Source organism: Lissotriton vulgaris, chromosome 11, assembly GCF_964263255.1.
Source record: "Lissotriton vulgaris chromosome 11, aLisVul1.2, whole genome shotgun sequence".
Lineage (NCBI taxonomy): Eukaryota > Metazoa > Chordata > Amphibia > Caudata > Salamandridae > Lissotriton > Lissotriton vulgaris.
In genome coordinates, this window is record NC_141699.1 from 997,356,397 (window position 1) to 997,376,720 (window position 20,324).

The 20,324-nt window shown below is 43.5% G+C and overlaps 1 protein-coding gene across 1 annotated transcript in view; it reads left to right on the top strand.

Moving 5' to 3' along the window:
• The first annotated feature begins 603 nt into the window (after positions 1–603).
• The window catches only part of PPP1R2 (protein phosphatase 1 regulatory inhibitor subunit 2), a 122,250-nt gene continuing 102,529 nt past the window's right edge, over positions 604–20,324 (top strand). Inside the window, exon 1 of the mRNA XM_086944276.1 lies at positions 604–917. Coding sequence (XP_086800402.1) covers positions 796–917 — 122 coding nt within the window. The 5' untranslated portion in view covers positions 604–795. The remainder of the gene's footprint in view (positions 918–20,324) is intronic.

A 20,324-nucleotide genomic window follows, 5' to 3' on the forward strand; every position in this document is an offset into this window, starting at 1 on the left:
CCATGTGTGAAAGGTTGACTCCTTGTTCAAGCAAGTTGGGGGGGTGTGTGGATACGAAGGGCAGGTTAGGAGCAAACGAAGCGTTCAAGAACAATGCACGGACTATCCTGCGCTCTAGGGCTGCGAAACGGCGATCACATTGGACCACGCTTAATATGCCGAACCGCGCTTCCCTGTAAACTTCGCCTCTGAAAGTTCCTGTGGGGCGGATCCAGTCCGACTCATCCAGCCGAGCGGTCAGGTCTGTTGACAACAACATATCCTATTCGGACAGGTCATCGAGGCTGGTGTTTGTCGACTATAGGGGCTACAACCGACGCAGGATATCCCGGCCCCGCGGACAGCTCGGCAGAGACTGACAAACGCTCACACCCCATCGCCGGCCGCTAAACTTTACCGAAGGCGGGCAGGCGCAGCAGCTACATGCTGTGGCAGGAGCGCGTACATTCTCCAGGAGCCCGCGGCCAATAATCAACCGGTTGAGCATCCTCCAGCCTATCCGAAGAAAGGGTACAGTCTCTGAGGACCAACTGCCAATGAACAGCAAACTGAAGCTCCCTGTCCAATCCCATGAAACAAGTTTTTTCCGGACCAATCCGAAGCCGGCAGACTTTTGCCACCACTAGTAGAATATGTTTCCTGGATGCCACAGTGCTGGCCCCGCGCGCCGTATTTACAGTGCGAAGGACGTGCAGTGAAGGAGTGGCAGCCAACTGCGGGTCTCACCCTCCAATTACGGGACTGTCTGGGGGCACAGGGGGCAGGCAGGCGGTCGTTGTTCCCGCAGCCCTGGCCATGGCGACGCAGAGCCGTGGACCCATCAAGGGGATCCTAAAGAACAAGAGCACGGAGAGTGGCCCTGCTGTCCTAGCCAAAGCCGAGCACCAAGAGGCGCACTGCGGGGAGGAAGACCAGAGGCGAGTGGGGGCTGCACGTGTGGGTTAAGAGGGAAGTTATCTGTGGGAGGGGCGAGGGAGGCGTGTCGGGGCCAGAGGAGGGAGCGGTATGGGGGGCGGTGTTGTCACATAGTCACAGACGTGAGTCTTTGAGTGATGGTGGCTTCCTGGGTACCAGAGATGACAAATCCAGAGCATCAGGGATATAGCCAGAAATGATAAATGTGTACATTCTAATCATGCACTCTACATCTCCCCTGACAGCCCCACGTTTAATAAAAAATGTCCCCAGCCTCGAGAAATGGCACCTTCTTGTTTAAAAATAAATACAAACATTATCAGGTTTTTGCATATATTTAACGCGTCTTGGACTCTCAGCAGAGTATGCAATTAATCGGTGCATTAGCTGGCATACAGAACGACGCTCGTGTTTGTTTGTGCCTTATTCACAGTACTTTTAATAGACAGGGGCTCTCCGGTACGGAGTACCATCACTTCTTTAATTTGAAAGGTAGGGTAACTGCACTTCTCATAATGCTGCAATATATTTAAAGGAGAGTACCAACTCTGCTCGGGAACAAACGGATACCCTGAATAGTCCAAAGACTTCTATAATTCCATTTAAAGCTCTGCTTATTCACACACTTGACTCCAATTGATGGTGCCAGGAGATTGGGAACCAATCAATCAGGATCGGTAAAGCAAGGGTATCCAGGCGTTGAGAGCCAAGCTGCTTGGGTGGCATCAGTCGAATGGCTAGTTCTCGAGTCCCCTTCTGAATGCTTGTAGATCGAGTGAGTTCTGGGATGGAGGAGGAGTAGGTTGTTCCAAGACTTCCCTGTGAGGTAGAAGGAGCGTCCTCCGCTGTAGCTTCGGCAGACGCGGGGGTGTGAATGAGGGAGGCAGAGCGTGGTATCCTTTACTGCATGTATTTATCGATTTACTTGTTTCCCTTTAAGTTACAATGTACTTTATGTGTTTGAAGTGTTCTGTATTCTGGGTAGAATCTTGGAATGCAAGGTTGGCAGTTTCTGCTTGACTTTCTACTGCTGCAGTTCTACAGTCCTGGTCCAAAGGTGGAATGGAGGGCTACAAGGGGTGTCCCAAGTTGACAAGTCGGTGCTTAAGGGATGTACGAATTTGAAAAGAAGTACCATTGAAAAATCACAAAAAGGTGCCCGAATGAGAATATGCCAGCTAAAGGTGGCACAGAGAATACCTGTAAACGGAGCACAGGGTCGTCTGCTCTTGCTTGATATGGTGACAGAGACCCATGCCAGTAGTATAAAGGGTATTTTCATACTCTTGTAAGTGAAATACATTTACTGAACAGTAGCTATATTCCATCCATAGTTTTATATTTTGTTCTATTATAAGACCCCCTTTCTGTTTGTCGCAACAGCAGCCCTTGAGCATCATCACCCACTAGTAGGTTAAATATAGAGGGAGGCTCAGATGGGTCAGTGTGATTAGGAGAGCTATCTAATAATATAGTCCTGTTGCTCATAAGGCATGCCCATTGGTAGAATCTAATATTAGGTGCTGCCAAGCCACCCATCTCTTGCGGAAGTGATAAATATGTTAGGGACCTTCTAATTTTGCCATAGGACCATAAAAAATTTGAGAATACTGCTTCTAGATTTTTAATCCACCTCTCACCAACCAGAAGCGGAATTGACCGGAAGAGATAAAGAATTTTTGACAGAATAGTCATCTTTGGAACATTTACTCGCCCAATTAAGGAAAGATGAATTGTATCTATTCTTTTCAATTCATGCGTAATAGAGGTGACCAGAGGAGCAAAGTTGTCTTCAATTATAGAGTTAACTGCCGGTGTTATCCTAATCCCTAGATATATTGCCGAGTCAACCCACCTAGTATCCTGTCTTACGATATTATTAGTGCATATTATTTGAGTCTTGTTTTCATTAAGACAGTATCCAGAATAATTACCAGAATCCCTGGCCATGTCTGTAAGAGCTCTTATTGCCCGTTCCGGGTTAGGAGTTATGACAGCCAAATCATCGGCCTATGCCAGAATTTTTGTCTCATAGTCTCTACATACTACTGGGTCGATTGCCTGACATCCTAAAATTCTACGAATCATGGGGTCTATGTATATAGAAAAGAGTATTGGGGACAATGGGCACCCCTATCGTGTCCCACGAGATATTAAAATCTCTTCCGAGCATCCCCCCATCATCTGGATCCAGGCTCTAGGGTCACAATACATTGCTTTGATTGCATTGATTATTTTAGGACCAAAACCTCTTTGCACCAATAACCCCCATAAAAACCGCCAGGTGACACGATCAAATGCTTTCTCAGCGTCGAGGAGAATCATCGCCATCTGATCCCCCCCCGGGCAGCATGGATATCAAATAGAGTGATTACCCGTCTCACATGGTCAGTTGTTCCACGACCCGGTATGAACCCATGCTGCCGGGGGGACACCAGGCCTCCGATGACCCTCCCCAATCTGTTAGCCAGGACGTTGGCATAAATCTTTGTATCTGAATTAATAAGTGATATTGGTCGATAAGCACCGGGTTCATCCTTAGGTTTACCCTTTTTATGGAATACTACGATTTTGGTTTCCTTCCATGAACTAGGGATATCCATGGTATAAATTATGCCATTAAATAGATCCATTAATAAGGGAGTTATAGTATCTTGAAGACATTTATACACCTCCAGTGAGATGCCGTCTGGTCCTACCGCTTTCCCTATAGCTAGGTCCTTCATAGCCTCAATTACTTCCTCCTGTAAACATTTGCATGTATATCAGTTGTCTGTTTCGACACAATCCAAATAAACCGTGTATGAGGATGCCCCACACCATACAAAATTCTTCCAAAATAGGTAATATTACAACCACATACCTCTCCAATCAAACACAGAGGTCATGCAGTCTTCACTCCAAAAGATTAGTGTGCTACAGTGCCATATTTGGAGTAGCTCAGTGCTATAAGGATGCTATATAGCATCATATCTCATCCTCTGGAAGGTGAAAGGACTGTAGGAGTACCCTACTTTTCTGAACTATGTAAATAAAGGTCTTTTTATTTATATAAAGATACCTCCGACTGAGGATTGATATTTGAGTGTGATTAGTCATACTGTATTTGAATTCCAAACCTGTAGCATCTCCTGAGTCAATCCTTGATGGCCATGCAAACTATAGAAAGCCAAACCGATGAATGGAGCTTTTGGCCACCTGCATTTCAATGTTCCCAAATCCCACTGATATTGGTCTCCTGCTGCCTTAGGACATAGAGAAAATGCCACATTAGCTCTTTGTGCATTTAGAGATTTGCCAGTGTGAATAAACACCCAGCTAACAGAAAATAAGGTAAAGCCCAAGATTTTGAATGTTTTAAATGGGATTTTAGAAAAGGAAAGTCAACAACCATAATTTTAACAAATGGTCCGCTGATACCTATATTTAAAGGATTACAACTGCTACATGCCCTGCATTTAGTGTTTTAAATGTCCACAGTCAGCTGGAAAACATCTACTTGAACTCATTGCTTCATTCATACCCATCAATCAACTCTGATTTGTAAAGCACACCTAATCACCCGCGAGGGTATTCAGACACTAGTTTTGTGCTTGGATCAGTCGAAGAGCCATATTTTGAGTCCCTTTCTGAATTCCGGTAGGGAGAATGATGTATCGAGGTGAAGGGAAAGGTTGTTTGAATTGGCATCTTTTCTGAATGGGGAGCCAGTGGAGGATGTTGGTCCGTTTGGGGAAGTCGAGGATGAGTCCAACAGCTGAGTTCTGTATCGTCTGGATCTCTTCAGGAGTAGGGTGATGATTCCTGTGTAGAGTACATTGCTGTAGTCCTGCCAGCTGGTGACTAGGGCTTGACTGCTGGTATTCCTGTTTCTGACGAGGAGCCATCTGAAAATCTTTTGGATCATGCACAGGGTGTGGAAAGAGGCAGAGGAGACTGCCTTGATCTGACGTTTCATGGTGAGCTTGCTGTCCAGGATGATGCCAAGGTTGCTGGACTTTTCTGTCGGTTGGGTCAGAGTTTGGAGGGACACCAGGTTTTGTGTTCCACAGTGTGGTGTTGTTTCCAAAATTCAGCACTTCCGTCTTTCCATGTTTACCTTCAGGAAGTTGGTCTTCATTAGCACCTTAGCAGCTATGGAACGTCCAGCTCCAGTGCTGAACGTTCCATTGCGCAGGTGCAGTTGGAACGTCCAACGGCCGACGACAGCACTCCCGAGGTAGTGGTGCCGTCGGCCGTTGGACTGGCGCAGCACTTATGAGGTTAGGCTTAGGCAGGGTTAGTGGAGTTCTGCTACGTGGAACTTTGAAGTGCCCAGTAAACTTCTCCATGCCCGCGGAGTTCCGCAAGCAGCAGAGTGTGGTAAGTCACGCTGATTTTTAGCGCCAGGAGTTGTCCCACACTGTACAATCAGTGCGAACAGAGCGAGAGGGCGTTGATTCTTTCTGCCGAGTAGATAATCTACTCAAGAGGCAGCATCCTCCATGCAAGCGGCAGGTAGCTCAATGAGAACAGTAGCGATCTGCACGTTAAGTAATCTCGCTGGGAGGTGGTCTAGCATGATATCCCTCACTCGACAACTTAACGTTGGGAAAACTCCACTCCACAGAGTTTTTGGGAACTCCCCACTCTAAGCGGAGTCGGAAAAACTCTACTAACTATGCTGGCGGAGCAGAAATCGTCACCTACCTCTAGTCTTCATCCATTCAGCCACACTTGTGATGCAGTTGTGAAGTTGATCCTCGTGGTGGAGGTATCTTTGAAGAGTGAAAGGATGAGTTTGGTGTCCTCTGCATAGCATATGATGTTGAGGCCATGGATTCTGACTATGTCAACCATGATTAATTGCTTTAACATTTCAAGATGATGGACATGTTGCTTCTAAATGTGACGGCCTTCTTGCAACAGTAAAATAGTTATACACTGTAGACAATACTGTACAAGATCACCCCCTGGTTTTGAAGCAGTGGCCGCACAGGATTCGGTGCACTGTAGATGAAGTGAGCTGCAAATGATCGGCACAGTAGGATTTTCTAGTAGGTTTCAGGAGCCCAAGGGAGAAAAAAAGCAATGAAATACAAAAAGGGGGACCTGTGAAGGAAGAAATGTAAAACTAAAGTGAATGGCGCACAAGGTCCGGCACCGTAGTATGCTTATTTTGCATTGTGCTATAGGACATATCACCCAGCAATCTATTCAGTTTCCATGTACATTTGGAGTGCCTGGATTATGAATGGGAAGCTTAATAGCAAAAAGAAATAAAGCAGACATAGCTCATCAATATGTTTGCCGAGTGTGCACTAATAGTTTGTTTTATGTATGCGAGTGATTACCCTGCAATATCTGCTGACAGTAGGTAGATGATTGCACAGGTTTTATGTTTATTCTGATTTTAATTGATCAGTGATTGTACTGTTTGTGTTGTTCCAAGTGCTGGTTTTATTTATTGTTGCACACAGTATTATGATTTTATTGTAATGAGGTATATTGTTAAGACATATGCTGAGAACAATGCAATACAGATTGAATCAAGATCAGAAAGACCTATGTAATGTGACAGATGGCATCACTGGCTTACCATGTAATCAGTTCAGCAAAGCCCACTGTATTGAGCATGAACTCTCAAACAAGGCGCAAACTGTGACTCACGCCTTTATTTTCTGTGGAAGCAAAGAACTTCTGTCCAATCCAGTGCTGTAGTTAAGGGAATGAACACGAAGGAAGAGCTAAAGCCTTCTCCAGTAGTGCTTTTAAAGCTATTTTTCTGTTGATCATCTGTTCTGGAGAAAGCTGCGCTGTCAAAGTCAGATCTAAAAATAGAATAGCAGAGCAATCTGTGTTATGCCACTCTAGTTAAAAATTCATTTTGTGAAATAAACAGAATCTGAAAAAAAGTGTTATTCATATGAAATCCAAAGCCCTTGTTTTGAATGAGATAAAATAATAACGGAGGAAACTACAATAGGGTAGATGACGATGTCCCCAATAATGTTTAGTATGACCACAAGACAACATGATTGTTTGCTTACTCAATGGGTGGCTCCTTTGATCCATCTGTGACAGCATCTCCTACCAGGGAGACTCTACTAATGATGTGTGGAATGAACTCTACAGATTGTTAGCAATACTGCTGTACATCTAGGAAACTAGCAAGACCCCCAGGAGGCAGATCCTACAATTAGGTAAATGTCAGCAGAGATGCAGGCCTATGCTAACTTTGCTAAATACCTCAATGAAAGGCTTTTATTTTCCCTTGCCATCCTTTTTTACACACCTAATCAGTAATGTTGTGCATGATGTCTTTTATTAATTGTACTATTATTTTGACGTAAACATTTTTTGGGGTGTTTCTGTGTGCTGCAGTGAGAGTTTGGTGAGTGTTCCAAAGTTCCTAGTTGTCCTTTACTATTTAACAGCCATTGAACAGTTCAAACGGTGATCTCTGTGGCCCCTTCTTGAACTTGGAAGTCAAGGACCTCCTAAAAATGTCTGGGTTGACTCGGGTAGGAGAAAGTTCTTTATTTCATGTTAGGTCCTTATATTAGACCAACAGCTGGAAGGCTTATTTAAGGTTCCATCCCCTCTCCTGCTGTCCCTATCTTCTAGCTTCCACTCCACACCAGCATTCTATGCATTGTTCACTCTCAGCTTTCCAGACCCAGCTCAGACATGTAAGAAATAGACACACAATTTGCTGCACACCTCTTTCTTACAAACAACAAAACAAAAAACAGCTATTCTCTTTCATTTTAAGTACAGGGACAATCATTCATAATCACTGAATCTCCAGCATGTCTAGCTTACCCAACAACAACTGTTTAACTCCAATAGCCGTGCAGATACACAAAGACCACAAATAGATGTCACAGATACTCTGCCAAGGGTCAAAACATGAAGCTACCCACACCTAATATCAAACAAAGAAACTAGACAACAATTAAGTGGTGACTACCATTGCTCCATGGTGTCTGCACGTAAAGCTTTGTGACGTTAGTCTACTTTATAAGCAAAAAACAATTATATCACCCGTATCTGTCTGTAACCCCAGTCAGATATGGTCTAGGGCAGGAAACCCGCACTGTGTAATACTTTCCTACAAATAACTTTCTCCCATTACAAGAACAATTTGGGTAATTAATTATCAATAAATATTAAGTTGAAAATGTGCCCTACCTTGAAACCTATGTCAGCACAGAAGTCAGATAGGTGGTGCTCCCATTGTAGATGTATGGAACGGTGTGTGTCTGAAGCTGAACAGCGCTATGTACTTGTAGAATGACGATGGTGACGTTTCTTCTACAGTTTGAACTCTTTCCTATTTTCATTCAAAGCCTGGTAAAAATGTGATCCCGATTACTCCACTGTTTACAAATTCTTTCCAAGACAATTTATTGCATTACTTGTCACATCAGTAAGCATTATTACACTTCTATAAATGCAGGTCATCACAATATGAAAAAATATATGATCCCAATATGAAAAATATATGATCCAGAGATCCCTACTTACTCCATAAACGTCATAAGGTTGGGTCATCAATGACTGGATACACGCCAGGGGTGTCCCCTCTCGCCGCTCCTGTTTGCTCTGGCCATAGAACCCTTTGCTGTCCGCGCCCGAACGGAGATGGCACAGTGGGGTATCATGGTGGGGGACACGTGCAACATCATCTCTTCATTTGCAGATGATGCATCGTTCTATTTGACAGCTCCACAGGAGGCACTGCTGATATTTCTGTGCCACCTGGATCTGTTTGGCGATGCGTCGGGTTGCGACTTAACCGCGGTAAGTCTTTGATCTTTCCGTTTGCAGGTCTGGACTCGGTGCCACTGGGAGACTTACCAGAACTCGGGCTGCGATGGGAACGCAAGGGGTTTCGTTATCTCGAATACAGGTGGCCCCGACGGATTCACAGCAGCTGGCCCGGAATATGGATCGGATACTCACGTCCTTGCAGCAGTCGGTGTCCTTTTGGAATTCTTTGCCACTTTCTTTGATGCGACGGCTGGCCGTCGCCAAGATGGTAATGCTTCCCAGGACGTTATTTGTCCTCCAGAACTCACTGTGTCTTCTTCCCTCACTAGTTTTCCGCACTCTTAACATGTTGCTCACGTCCCTGCTCTGGGCGGGCTGGCGCAGCAGGGTAGCACACCACACTGTTGTCCGCAGCTACGAGGAGGGAGGTCTGGTAGCGCCACGCTTCGAATTTTATTGCTATGCGGGGCAGCTACAGCCTGTGGCCGGGCGGTTCACGGACGCAGATATTTGGGAGACGCGCCTCCTTGTGGGTAGGGCGGACATCCAGAGGTTACAGGTCGCGTTGATGCAGGGGAGCGGACAAGACTCTTCCTTATGTAGTGCGTCATGCGGCAGTTGGATAAAAGATCTCCGCCAAAGTGCCCCTCTTTGAGGTGTCGCCCGTTGGGTTTTGCACCGCCGACCCAAGGAGGAGCAGCCCAGATGATGAAGCATGACACCTGCAAGGGTGTGTGAGGGCATTACATCCAACACTATGGATGCCCAACTGTAGGTCACATTGAGATTCTACAACATCCTCACACGCCGGCATGACTAGTACATTCCTTTTGTTCTGAAGCGTATAGGTTCCCTTATGCGCAAGGTATCATGCAATGCACGGTTCAAATTGATACACTTTAACTTTCTACACCGCACCTACCTGACTCCAGTTTCACTGAAACGCATCTCTAGGGACAGGGGAGACAGCTGCCCCAGATGTAGTGCGGAGAGAGCGGGCTTCTTACACTGAGCCTGGGAATGTCCTTCGGTCAGGAGTTTCTGGGTGGGGGTGGTGGATTGTATAGTCACCACTACAGGGCTTCAGATAGCAATGAACCCCTTGCATTGTTTACTGGCGTTAGTCCCCAGACCCAAGAAAAGGAAGCTCTCATATAAACTTTTGCAATTGATGTTGGTGCTTGCAAGGCGCAGGGTGACGATCACTGGGATGGGACAGAGGGCTCCGGAGGTGCCCATTTGGCTTAGGGATGTTAGAGAGTGGTCCCTGGCTGAGGAAACTCGCATGCAACTTACTCGGAGAGACGAGAAACTGAAGGACAACTTACTCGCCTGGGGCGTTGTGTGCCTCGGGACTGGCGGAGAGGGTGCGGTCCTCCCAGACCGAATCTGACAGTGCGAGTGGCGAGGTGTGTACGCCAGTTGGGTCGGGGTCTGATGGTGAGGGAGGGGTGACCCCTAGAGTTATATACCATCTATAGTTGTGACGTGCTTGGCTGCTTCCTCACAATGGTTTTTATTTGTCTGCTATTCTGTTTACTCCTCATGTGTCCGAACCTCTCTGGATGCTGCCAACGTTCCTAAGTGCCAATGATGAGGGTGTCGAACTGTATGTATACATTGTTAAAAAAAAAAAGGTTGGGTCATCCATGCCAATTTAAGTTTGTAAATATATGCCAGATGGGATAGTCCTCACCTGCGTGTCCTTAATAGAATTGATCATTTTCCTTCACACCAGCTAGGACATTTTATATTCTGTGTCTGGACTGGGGGGGGGGGGGGGGGGGATTATGCTAATTTAAAGCGTTCATAATATCTGCAAAGCCACATTATTCCTCGGGTTGAAGTAAAATTACTTAGAAGTGTAGTTTGATGACCAATCCGCTGACTTTATAATCTCCTCCAGACCGGTGCCCAAAGAAAAATGACTTCAATAGCTGAATGTGCACCAAACTAGGAAATGTAAGTGCCTTTCTGTTGTGACATCTCCCTGACCTACCTGAAGGGGTTGTTGAAGAGACCACCTTGAACGTGTTTTTTAATGTCGATATGTAATGGATTCACGTTGAGAGGTCTATATTACTCTCACATGAGCACATAGGATTTAACATAAGCTTAAGTAGATAGCCTGCCCTTCAGTTCTGCTCCAAGGTTTTCACATGATTACTCTTTTTGGGATGCTATCCTCGTGAGTAGTCCAGGCACAATTTGTTTAAAAGTGGGTAGACGGAATTGTCACTGTTTCTTTACATGATCTATCCATCAATTTATGGACTTTTTCGAAATTTACCAATGTGAGCCTATAGGGGTCGGGGTTCTGAGATGTCAATGTTTATGTTTTTCATTGGAGCGTGGAATTTGCAACTCTCTTATTAATTTATATTTTAGTCAATTTCAGTATGCCTTACAAATGCATTAATTTATTATTCATAATCTGTTGCACTTTGAATACATCCACCCGTACATATTTGGTATGTCTATGCTTGCATGCAGTGAAGGATCACATGTTCTGAATGAGGGTTACACTCCTGTTAGTGCACTTGTTTATAAACATGGATGACTGAGCAAGAGGCTGTTCAGTTCGATCGGTTTGAACGTCGGAGGGGTTTTGAGTACTAGTGTTCACATTAAGGAATGCGCGTGTCACAGAGTTTTTCTTAGGGTCGCGGCATGTTTTTACTGCTCACTTTTATTTTATTTGCAATCCATTGTTAGAAGGGGGCTCATTTTGTTTAGAGGTGAGTTGGCGTAAAAATCACTGGGTTTTAGAGAGCTGTGAAAGAGCACGGTATTCCACCTTGTGGGCAGCAGGTGGTACCATGCTGCCCGGCTCAAAATAAAAGCCACATTTGGCTCGGCTAAATAGTAGAAAGGACATAATGTCCTGTCTCATGGACCTGGACTTTTGGGGTTTCTTCCGTTTCCGGCCTCGATTTGTGCAAGTTGAAATTTGAGAGTACTGTTTAGTAGAAGACCTAGAACTGTTTGCCAAAATGATTGGATGGGCAGGAAAGAGTTTAGCTACACGTTTTCTTTTTTTTTTTTTAAAGTTATGTAATTTTAGGTCGATGCTGGCAAGGTGAGACATGGCCAGGTTACGGGCAGTCAGTAAAGTGCGAGGCAGCAATAGCTTGTCACATTCAGCGAATAACTAGAAAGAGTTCATGTGAGCCCCCAAGCTAAAATAAGCACTTAGCACATAAATGTTATCCATGGAGCAGCAAAAAAAGAGGAAGAACAACTGGCAGCAAATCACTGCATGGAATACTGTGGACATCTATTGGTTTCCTTTGCGCTACACTTTTTCCCTATGGTTCATTGGAAATCTCATATATTAGATTGGAATTTGGCTGCTATTATAATAAAGTGAAGGAAGAGAAGCATACTCCTCACCTGTGGTCCTGACATCGAATTTTCCTAGTCTTAATGCTATTCTTTGAGAAGGAGGCTGGATGGACATAACCATACAGCAATTGGATAAAGCATGATAAATGGTGTGATAACAAATTCTGTGCTGTCTAGACGGCCCCACCAGGAGAGACCATTTTTCAAGGTTTTTAGCTGCACTTTCAGGGCTTTGATGGTAGTGCATACCTTCTGTTTGATCACGGAAGTACAATCTTCTCTCAGATGCGATGGTTGACCTCTTGTGTCATCAGAAATAAAAATATTCAACCCTTAAGCAAGGCAATGGTGAAGAGATCAGACACCCTCCCGTTCTTAAACAAAAAAGATACACACCACATATGGTTGACTTAAGGCAAGTTTTTGGAAGTGCAGGGGCTCAAAATACAAAAGCCCTCCTTGGGTGGTTTAGGTCCTCAGGGATCAAATAAATATCCTTGCACATGTGGCCAAAATGAGGGAACAAAGACCACCCTCTCCCTTAGGGTAGTGTTAAAAAAAAAGTACCCATCCACCATGGCAAAATGTGGGGCAATTAAATACCCACAACCCTTGCAAGTTGAGTATGTAAAAAGATATCCACTTATTAGCAAATGTTCTCTTTGGGAGATCTTGTGGGCAATTTTATGGGGATTTCAAGGAATATAGTGAAGGTTCTTAGATCTGGGTGCAGCAATCTACATGGAGTAAATTTAGCTCATGGATAATCGATAACAATAAATCAAAATTTACCAAACCACTTACTGCACATAATGAATTTCTCCAGACACTCACCACTGAAAAAAAACTTGTCTTTGCTATAGTCGTAAAGTCAAAATGAGGTCTCAATAATCCATATGTACTAAGAAATGCACAAAAGGCAAAATATCAATTTTCTTTAAAAAAAAGTGGTTGCTTTACCTAATCCAGTGAACACAATTTACCTACGCAGCACCAAACATTGACCATAATCTGGAAGCGAACTATAATGGTCTTGAATCCATACAGTATACAGACTAAAAAGATTTAAAAAACGTAACTTCTCGTGGTCACATATGCTCTGTGAGGGAGAGCAGTATCTGAAAAAGTAATGCCAAGGTTCACTAAATTAGTCTGGCAGCAAACTCCGTAATGTGCAATGTCCATTAACCACTTCATAACAACTGTCCAAGCCACAAAACATGCCAACACGTGTTTAGTCTATAAGGCTGTAAGCAATAGACTTCATCAGGGCTGGAACAAAAGCAGAATAGCTCCGCTACAACATGTGACACAAAGTTCTTACACTGAATGTACAGCATTTCCTTCAACCCTTGGATCACTATCCCAAGTGAACATGCGAGATGACATTCAGCATAAGGATGTATTAAATCAGATCAAACAGAGGAATGTCTCTTCATAAATCCCATTTGTTTTAAAAGACAGAAAAAAAGGAGAAGAAAGCAAAGAAAAGTCACTAAAAATGTGGATTCGTGCTCGCCTACTAATGAGTATCGCAGTGAAATACAGTGAAAAAATATAACAAAAAAAACAAAATTTAACTACGCAGCACCAAACCGTGACCATAATCTGGCAGCAAACTATAACTGTCTTGAATCCATAAAGTATACAGATTAAAAAGATTTGAAAACCTAATTTCTCGCGGCCACGTAAACTCTGTGAGGGAGAGCCGTATCTGAAAAAGTGATGCCAAGGTTCACTAAATTAGTCTGGCAGCAAACTCCGTAACATGCAAAGTCCATTAACCACTATCACCCAACAGTTAAGTACATGAAATATATAAGCCATAAGAGTGAAAAACGTAATTTCTCGTGATCACAAGTACTCCAAAAATTAGACCCGTGTAAAGTTTACAGGCAAAAACGTTAATGCCCTAATAGTATATAAATCAATTCGAACAGCATCCATGCAGTAAGAAAGTACCTTATTCCTGAAGTTCGACGGAGGAAAGTATTCCTTGTGTATCCCGTTGCGTGTAGCACTGACGCTATTTTAAACCACCTATTTGTATTCAATGTGCATCAACATAGACTGTACAATCGGGAATCGTCCGGGCTAGTGTGAGACGTACAGAACGTATATGTAGTATATGTAAACAAGTGCCATATTTGACTGTTAAAAGTAACCAAACTCTAAAAAGCCCAAAGCCAAACCGATCATAAACTCAACCAAACCCGAAAAACTATACAGCTGGTCAGTCTCAAGTTATAACAATCTAAAATCCCATACTATCAAATTGCCATATCAATTTATATATGTACTAGCAGCCCGTCCCGACGTTGTCCGGGTATGATTTGCTGCTGGCCAGTAGTATATTGTTTTGTAGGATTTCGTTTTGATAGCATTTCTTATCTGTGACAGGCCTGTGAAACCCTCCGATTCACAGTGCACTGCTGATGCACTTAAGAGTGCACGTTCAGTAGTGTGTGAACTCGAGTTTCCCTGCTTTTATTTTTCCTTGCAATATTATATAGCGCGAGCTCGACAACCTGGCATGAGCACAATTTACATTACAAAAGAACACATTGATTTGTAGTAGGCACGGGGAGACAAAGGGATTTGCCTGGAATCGCAGGATGTTGAGCTGATGCCGAGATTCGAACGTAGCTCCCCAGCTCTAAAGTTCGCAATTCTAGAACTTGTGGCGGGAGGTGTGTCTAAAAGTGTATGTCTGTGCTGGCCATCAATGAGAGAGATTTGTGCATTTTTCAAATGGGTGGTGAAAAAATATGGGAGTGTTGCTGGAGATGTCGGCCGCCGTGCCACCAATGTACTTACCGGTGGAGGGTAAACACCCATTATTCCACAACTTTCTTTCCGCATACCATCACTCCGCATACTTTCATTACGAAAGTACCATGACTCCGCAATGCCATTATAAGGCATGGCATTACAGTTTATATGCTTTTACCACGCTTACATTTACAACGAAATTCGTTGTAAATGCATGAATGGTTGGTAAAAGCATGTTTTTGTTTTAATGTTTGGATAAGGTAAGTATGGGTATAGGGGTATATGTTTTGGGCTACTGAGGTATGTTTTGAGGTGTTTGGGTATTTTAAGGGTTCAGATAGTTTTGGGTTATGGGGTACAGGGGTAGGTTTAGGGATCGGTATGGGTTTTGGGGTACAGGGGTATTTTTAGGGTTCGGGGCTAGGTTTGGGTTTTGGGGTATAGGGGTATTTTTAGGGTTCAGGGGTAGGTTTGGGTTTTGGGGTACTGGGGTATTTTAAGGGGTCAGGGCTGGGTTTGGGGTACAGGGGTATTTTAGGGTTCAGGGGTAGGTTTGGGTTATGAGGTACAGGGGTAGGTTTAGGGATAGGTGTGGGTTTTGGGGTGCAGGGGTATTTTTAGGGTTTAGGGATTGGTTTGGGTTTTGGGGTACAGGGTAGATTTATAGGGTTAAGATGGGTTAGTGTTTAAGGGTGTTGGGGTATTTTAAGGAGTAAGGGTGGGTTATGATTATGGGGTTCAGGGGTATTTAAAGGGAGCAGGGTGGGATTAACACACAATATGAGACATGGCATGAAGGGCGGAACGTACCACACACCCCCAGAGTTTTTCACGCCCCCAGCACACAGCAGACACGCACACAAGGGACTACTTTGCTGGCACGGTTCTTTTACCTTTTAAATGTATATGGTGGCCGTCTGCATAGCCTATGTCCTTCTGCTGCAACTGCCCTTTCCAACGCTGTATTGGGTGTTGTGATTGGTGCTGTGGTTCCTGAGATTACCCGCCTCAAAGGTTTATATTAGTATGGATTTTAAGAAAATCGACTAACTTTATTTAGTATGCATATCGTACCTTCCCTATGAACAGATCACATGCGCAAATTGCCCACTCTAATTACTTGTAGACACAAAATTCCCAGTTATATGTATACAGATAAATCCTGAGATGTACTAATTGACCCTAAATGCATAATAATTTCGCTTATAGTTTTATATTTACCGCCAGACATTTACAGTGGTAGTAACTAATCACATAATAGAAGTACGAAGGGAGATTTATATCTTCACCTGAATGTACTTTTGCAGGTTTTCTCAATTCACAGAAGTATGCCTAGAGAGCTGTACCAGAGCCCGGTGTCTAGGTGTACTACTGGGACCGTCATGTGACATATAATGAAGGCTCTTAGATCTGGTGCAGCAATCTACATGGAATAAATTTAGCACATGGGGAATTGAGCCTGCTGTACAAGTGCACGCTTATTTTGTTTTTATTTTTTCCTCCACATTCAACATTTTTTCTTATGGAGAAAATCCTCCCGGCACACCCCTACCAAATCTATAGGTGATTAGTTTCCTTTCCAATCCTGGAAGAGAAATGACTCCATTCAAAATTTCCAACTGTTTCTATGGGTACAGATCGGATTTTCTTAAAGCCCAGAAACATGTTTGTAGACGTTTATAACTTTCCAATGCAAAACACGACTTTTATTGACTACTTTCCACCTTTTGTGTGGAATTTACTACTGTGAACTTTCCGGCTGTCATAAAGGAGACATCTGAATGGAGTAAATTCATTTTTGCCTGCACAGAATTCTTTTTTGAATTCCTGGGAGGTGTAAACTAAAGTACTTTCATTCCTAAGCATATGTTCAGAGCCAAAAATACCTTTGTGAATCGATTCCACTGTGTTTAGAAACCATGTGACAGGTTTGTTTAGCATGTTCTAGCTACTGGATTAACGTTGCTTAGTTTTCTACTTCATGTGCATGATTTTAACCTCTCTCACTGTGCTGTCAATCGGCACTATTTCGTCTACGAAGCCTATCAATTAATGCCCCGGGTAGGAATTCTATAGCTCTCCAGAGAAATAAAAATTAAACAGACCCACTTGGAAATACTTGGCAAACACTCATAGCTTCAGTAGAAAGTGTATGTTTAGTTTTCCTTGACTTTTCCTTTGTTTGGTTGAAGGTTGTTGGTTTTTCTAGTATTTTTGCATCATACTAGATGATCAATGCCATAATGGGACCCACATCTGCCTCAGAGCAGTTAATTGATCAAGGAATTGCCTGTACTGTTCCACGTCGCTGTCAATAATCAAGTTTTGCGAGAAGAGAGTTGATAAGAGTTCAATTTGATTTTCTTTTTCCCTTGCTGTATTTGGGATCAACATTGTCTCTTGATGTCTGCAAGTTGAAACTTGAGAGTAATGTTTAGCAGAAGACCTGGAACTGTTGGCCGAAATGATTGGTGGGCAGGCGAGAGTGTAGTTACACACATGGCATGTAGAGACATGGCAAGGTTATGGGCAGTCATGCTTCTCCCAGTATTTGCTGCCTAGCAGCAGAACATGGCTTGGTCTATGATGACCACACAAGTTATTTGCTAAAGTAGAAGTTGTCCCCGTAATTGTGCCAAAATATGGGGAAAGTGGCGAGAGATTCACAGACTGGACTGAATAGCAGTAATACTGCCTTGATACTGGGTATAGCATCTCTGAGTCCTTTTGAATAGTTGATTATATTTCACTATGGAACCTGCCGAGATGATGATTATGATGTAATGCTCGTATTGAATCGCCTAATTCCATATCTGATTTTTTTTCTGTGTATATATGGTCACGGGTTCACTCCTTGCAACCTTTCAAACAAGTAAAGTTATTTTATTTAAAATTAGATATTCTAGTTAATGTATTCTAGAAGGGCTGAAGTTTCTTTCAGATGATTTGTTTCTCTTTGCTGATTAGGATAGGTAAATATTGGTAATAGTTTAGCTTTGCAGTCACATCTATGTTGCATTCAGCTGTTTTTTCTTCCCATTGCACAATTGTATATTTTTTACAGTATCAAGAAGCAACTTAAACCTTGGCTATTTGACTCTACTTAGTTTATCATTACTTGGGTCCGCCTTCACTGTCTGCTAGAGCCCCGGGGAGCTTCCTTCGAAGCAGCTGTGCTCATTTGATTAATTATCAATGCTGACCCCCACCCCCCAAACGTAATCTTTAGTGTGCACTCACAATGCTATCTGCTTCAGAGGACTCTTGACTAGGTAGTAATAAGGAATGTAGCTTCTCCATATAACTACTTGGCATATAGAGAGTCTTTATAGAGCTGCTGTCTTTCAGTTTCAGCTCATGTCTGCTCGATATTTTAGAGCCATCAGTCCTATTATGACAGTCTACCTCCATGTAGTCCTAAAGTGCAATGCTTTTGTTGTCAAGATGACAAACACAGTAAATCTAGTCTGTCATACAGTTCAGTTTTACAACCTTGTTTGTTACATTTTCTTGTCCCTTCTACGAGTTCACTAAATTGTAATTGTCTCTGGTGACTGGCAGTACCTCCTAGAAAGTCATCCATCTTCCCAGCAGGCTAGCACCTTCTCCTTATTGTTTTCTTTTTTTATGGGACATCTGGTCTGTACCTCTACTGTGTTTATATGGTCTAGACTGTTTCCGTTAAGTCTTTCCCATCTTACAAGTGTGATTACAAGAACTAGATTCAGTGCAGTCAGATGAAGCTTCATCACTGATGCCTGCTGTGGTCACCATTTCCACTTTTCTATTAAGTACATATCTCTTTTAACATTCCTCTTGCTCTCACAATATTCATAGTATGTTATTTAGTCACTTAACAGTCAACTGGTGTCCATGAAGTATTTCCCAAGCCTTCATCAAATTCCTGCTGCAACCAGGGTTGAATGAGCCAATCGTGGTCTCTGCAGGGTGAACCACGCCCAGCCTCGAACCAGGTTCTGGGTTAGTATTTCACTCCAGGCTCAAAAGCCCCCAGTTGCAGCTTTCCACTAACCCCGCATTATTGGCAAAATGAGAACATAGTCCCATCAGCAATTCCTGTAACCATGTAGACCCAAGAGCGAGTCATTGACATCAAAGAGGCTGATGCATGTTTAGAGCTAATGACCACTAGAAAGAGGTACTATCCAGTGGGAAGGGGGAAATGCCTTCTAACTAGTCATCTACAACGCTCCATCGAGCTACTACCAACCAGTTGTCCTTGTGAATCCTAAGTGTTTCGCATTATCTTAAGTGGATTTGAGGCCATACTACAGAATATGTCGCGCTCCCTTTGTTTGCCCCGGTCCACCTTTCAAAAGGTGCGCCCGGCGCTAACGAGCAGAGTGCACCGTATGAAATTGAATGAGTTCCCTCAGGGCAGCTGCGAAGTCGTGCTGGCCTGGGGGCAGCGCATTGAAGTGAAATTAGGAGCAGCTTTGAAGCAACCACTCTGTGTTTCTCTGCCTGCACTTTTAAAGGGGGTTAGCGATCCCTAATCCCCTGCATGCATGTGCAGTGAGTGACTGCACCTGTCTGCAAGGGAATGTCTGGGGGGGCCATAGGACCCCCTTTTCCCCCTCTAGAGGGCTACTTACAGGAGTCGCCGTGACAGTGACTCTCACCTTTTAGGCTCAAATTGTAAGCGTTGACAACCATAACAGGATTGCTGATAATTGCTTATTCAAAATATTGGATGGTACTGATTTTTGAACCTTTTGCAGCTTGTCGATGTCACGAGGGAGTGCTGAATTCTGAAAGAATTATTCCCAACTAACCAGACAGCACTTTGTGAAAAGGTCTTCCGAATGCAAAAATAACATGCGATTTATCTTAATTGTTGCAATTGATAATGAAAATCCTGATTTGATAAGACAGGTTTTTACTTGGGGGAAGAGATTAACTAGTTAATAGTTACCATATTGCGAAGAGGTGAGACCACTTCTAGGAAGAATAGCAGTTCGGCTCCTAATTTTGGATCCCTGACTTCCATTAAGGGTTACAGCTCCACAGTTCAAAACATCCAGAAACCCACTCATTCTCGGGGCATAAACGAATGGTGAGATCATGGGACAGAATACCTCAGTGGCTGCCTGGGAGTTTGACTTAATGAACGTGAAGAGGCTTATTCCAGGCAGCAGTCCCTTCTCCTTTGTCCACAGAACAGTTGGAAGGTTCAGTAACCTCACTTTGAATTCACCCTTTTTGCATAGAGCACCACATCTATTTTCCGCAGTAAGCTGTACTACATATTCATGCAGCTGTCCTTCAGGAATTTCAAAGACGGAAAGCAATGCTTGGAGATGGCCGCTCTTCATATTGACATTGAAGGTTTAGTAACAAATGGTAAAAAAAATGTGAATTCAGACTTCCTTGAACCAGGTCACACTGCATACCCCTTTAGCTCTTTACTCTCCCCATTCTGTATACCAAGATTTGTTTCAATTGGAGAGGTAACTTCCAAACTATAACAAAACAGGCTTTAGACCAGATCTACAGTATTGATGTGTTTATACTGG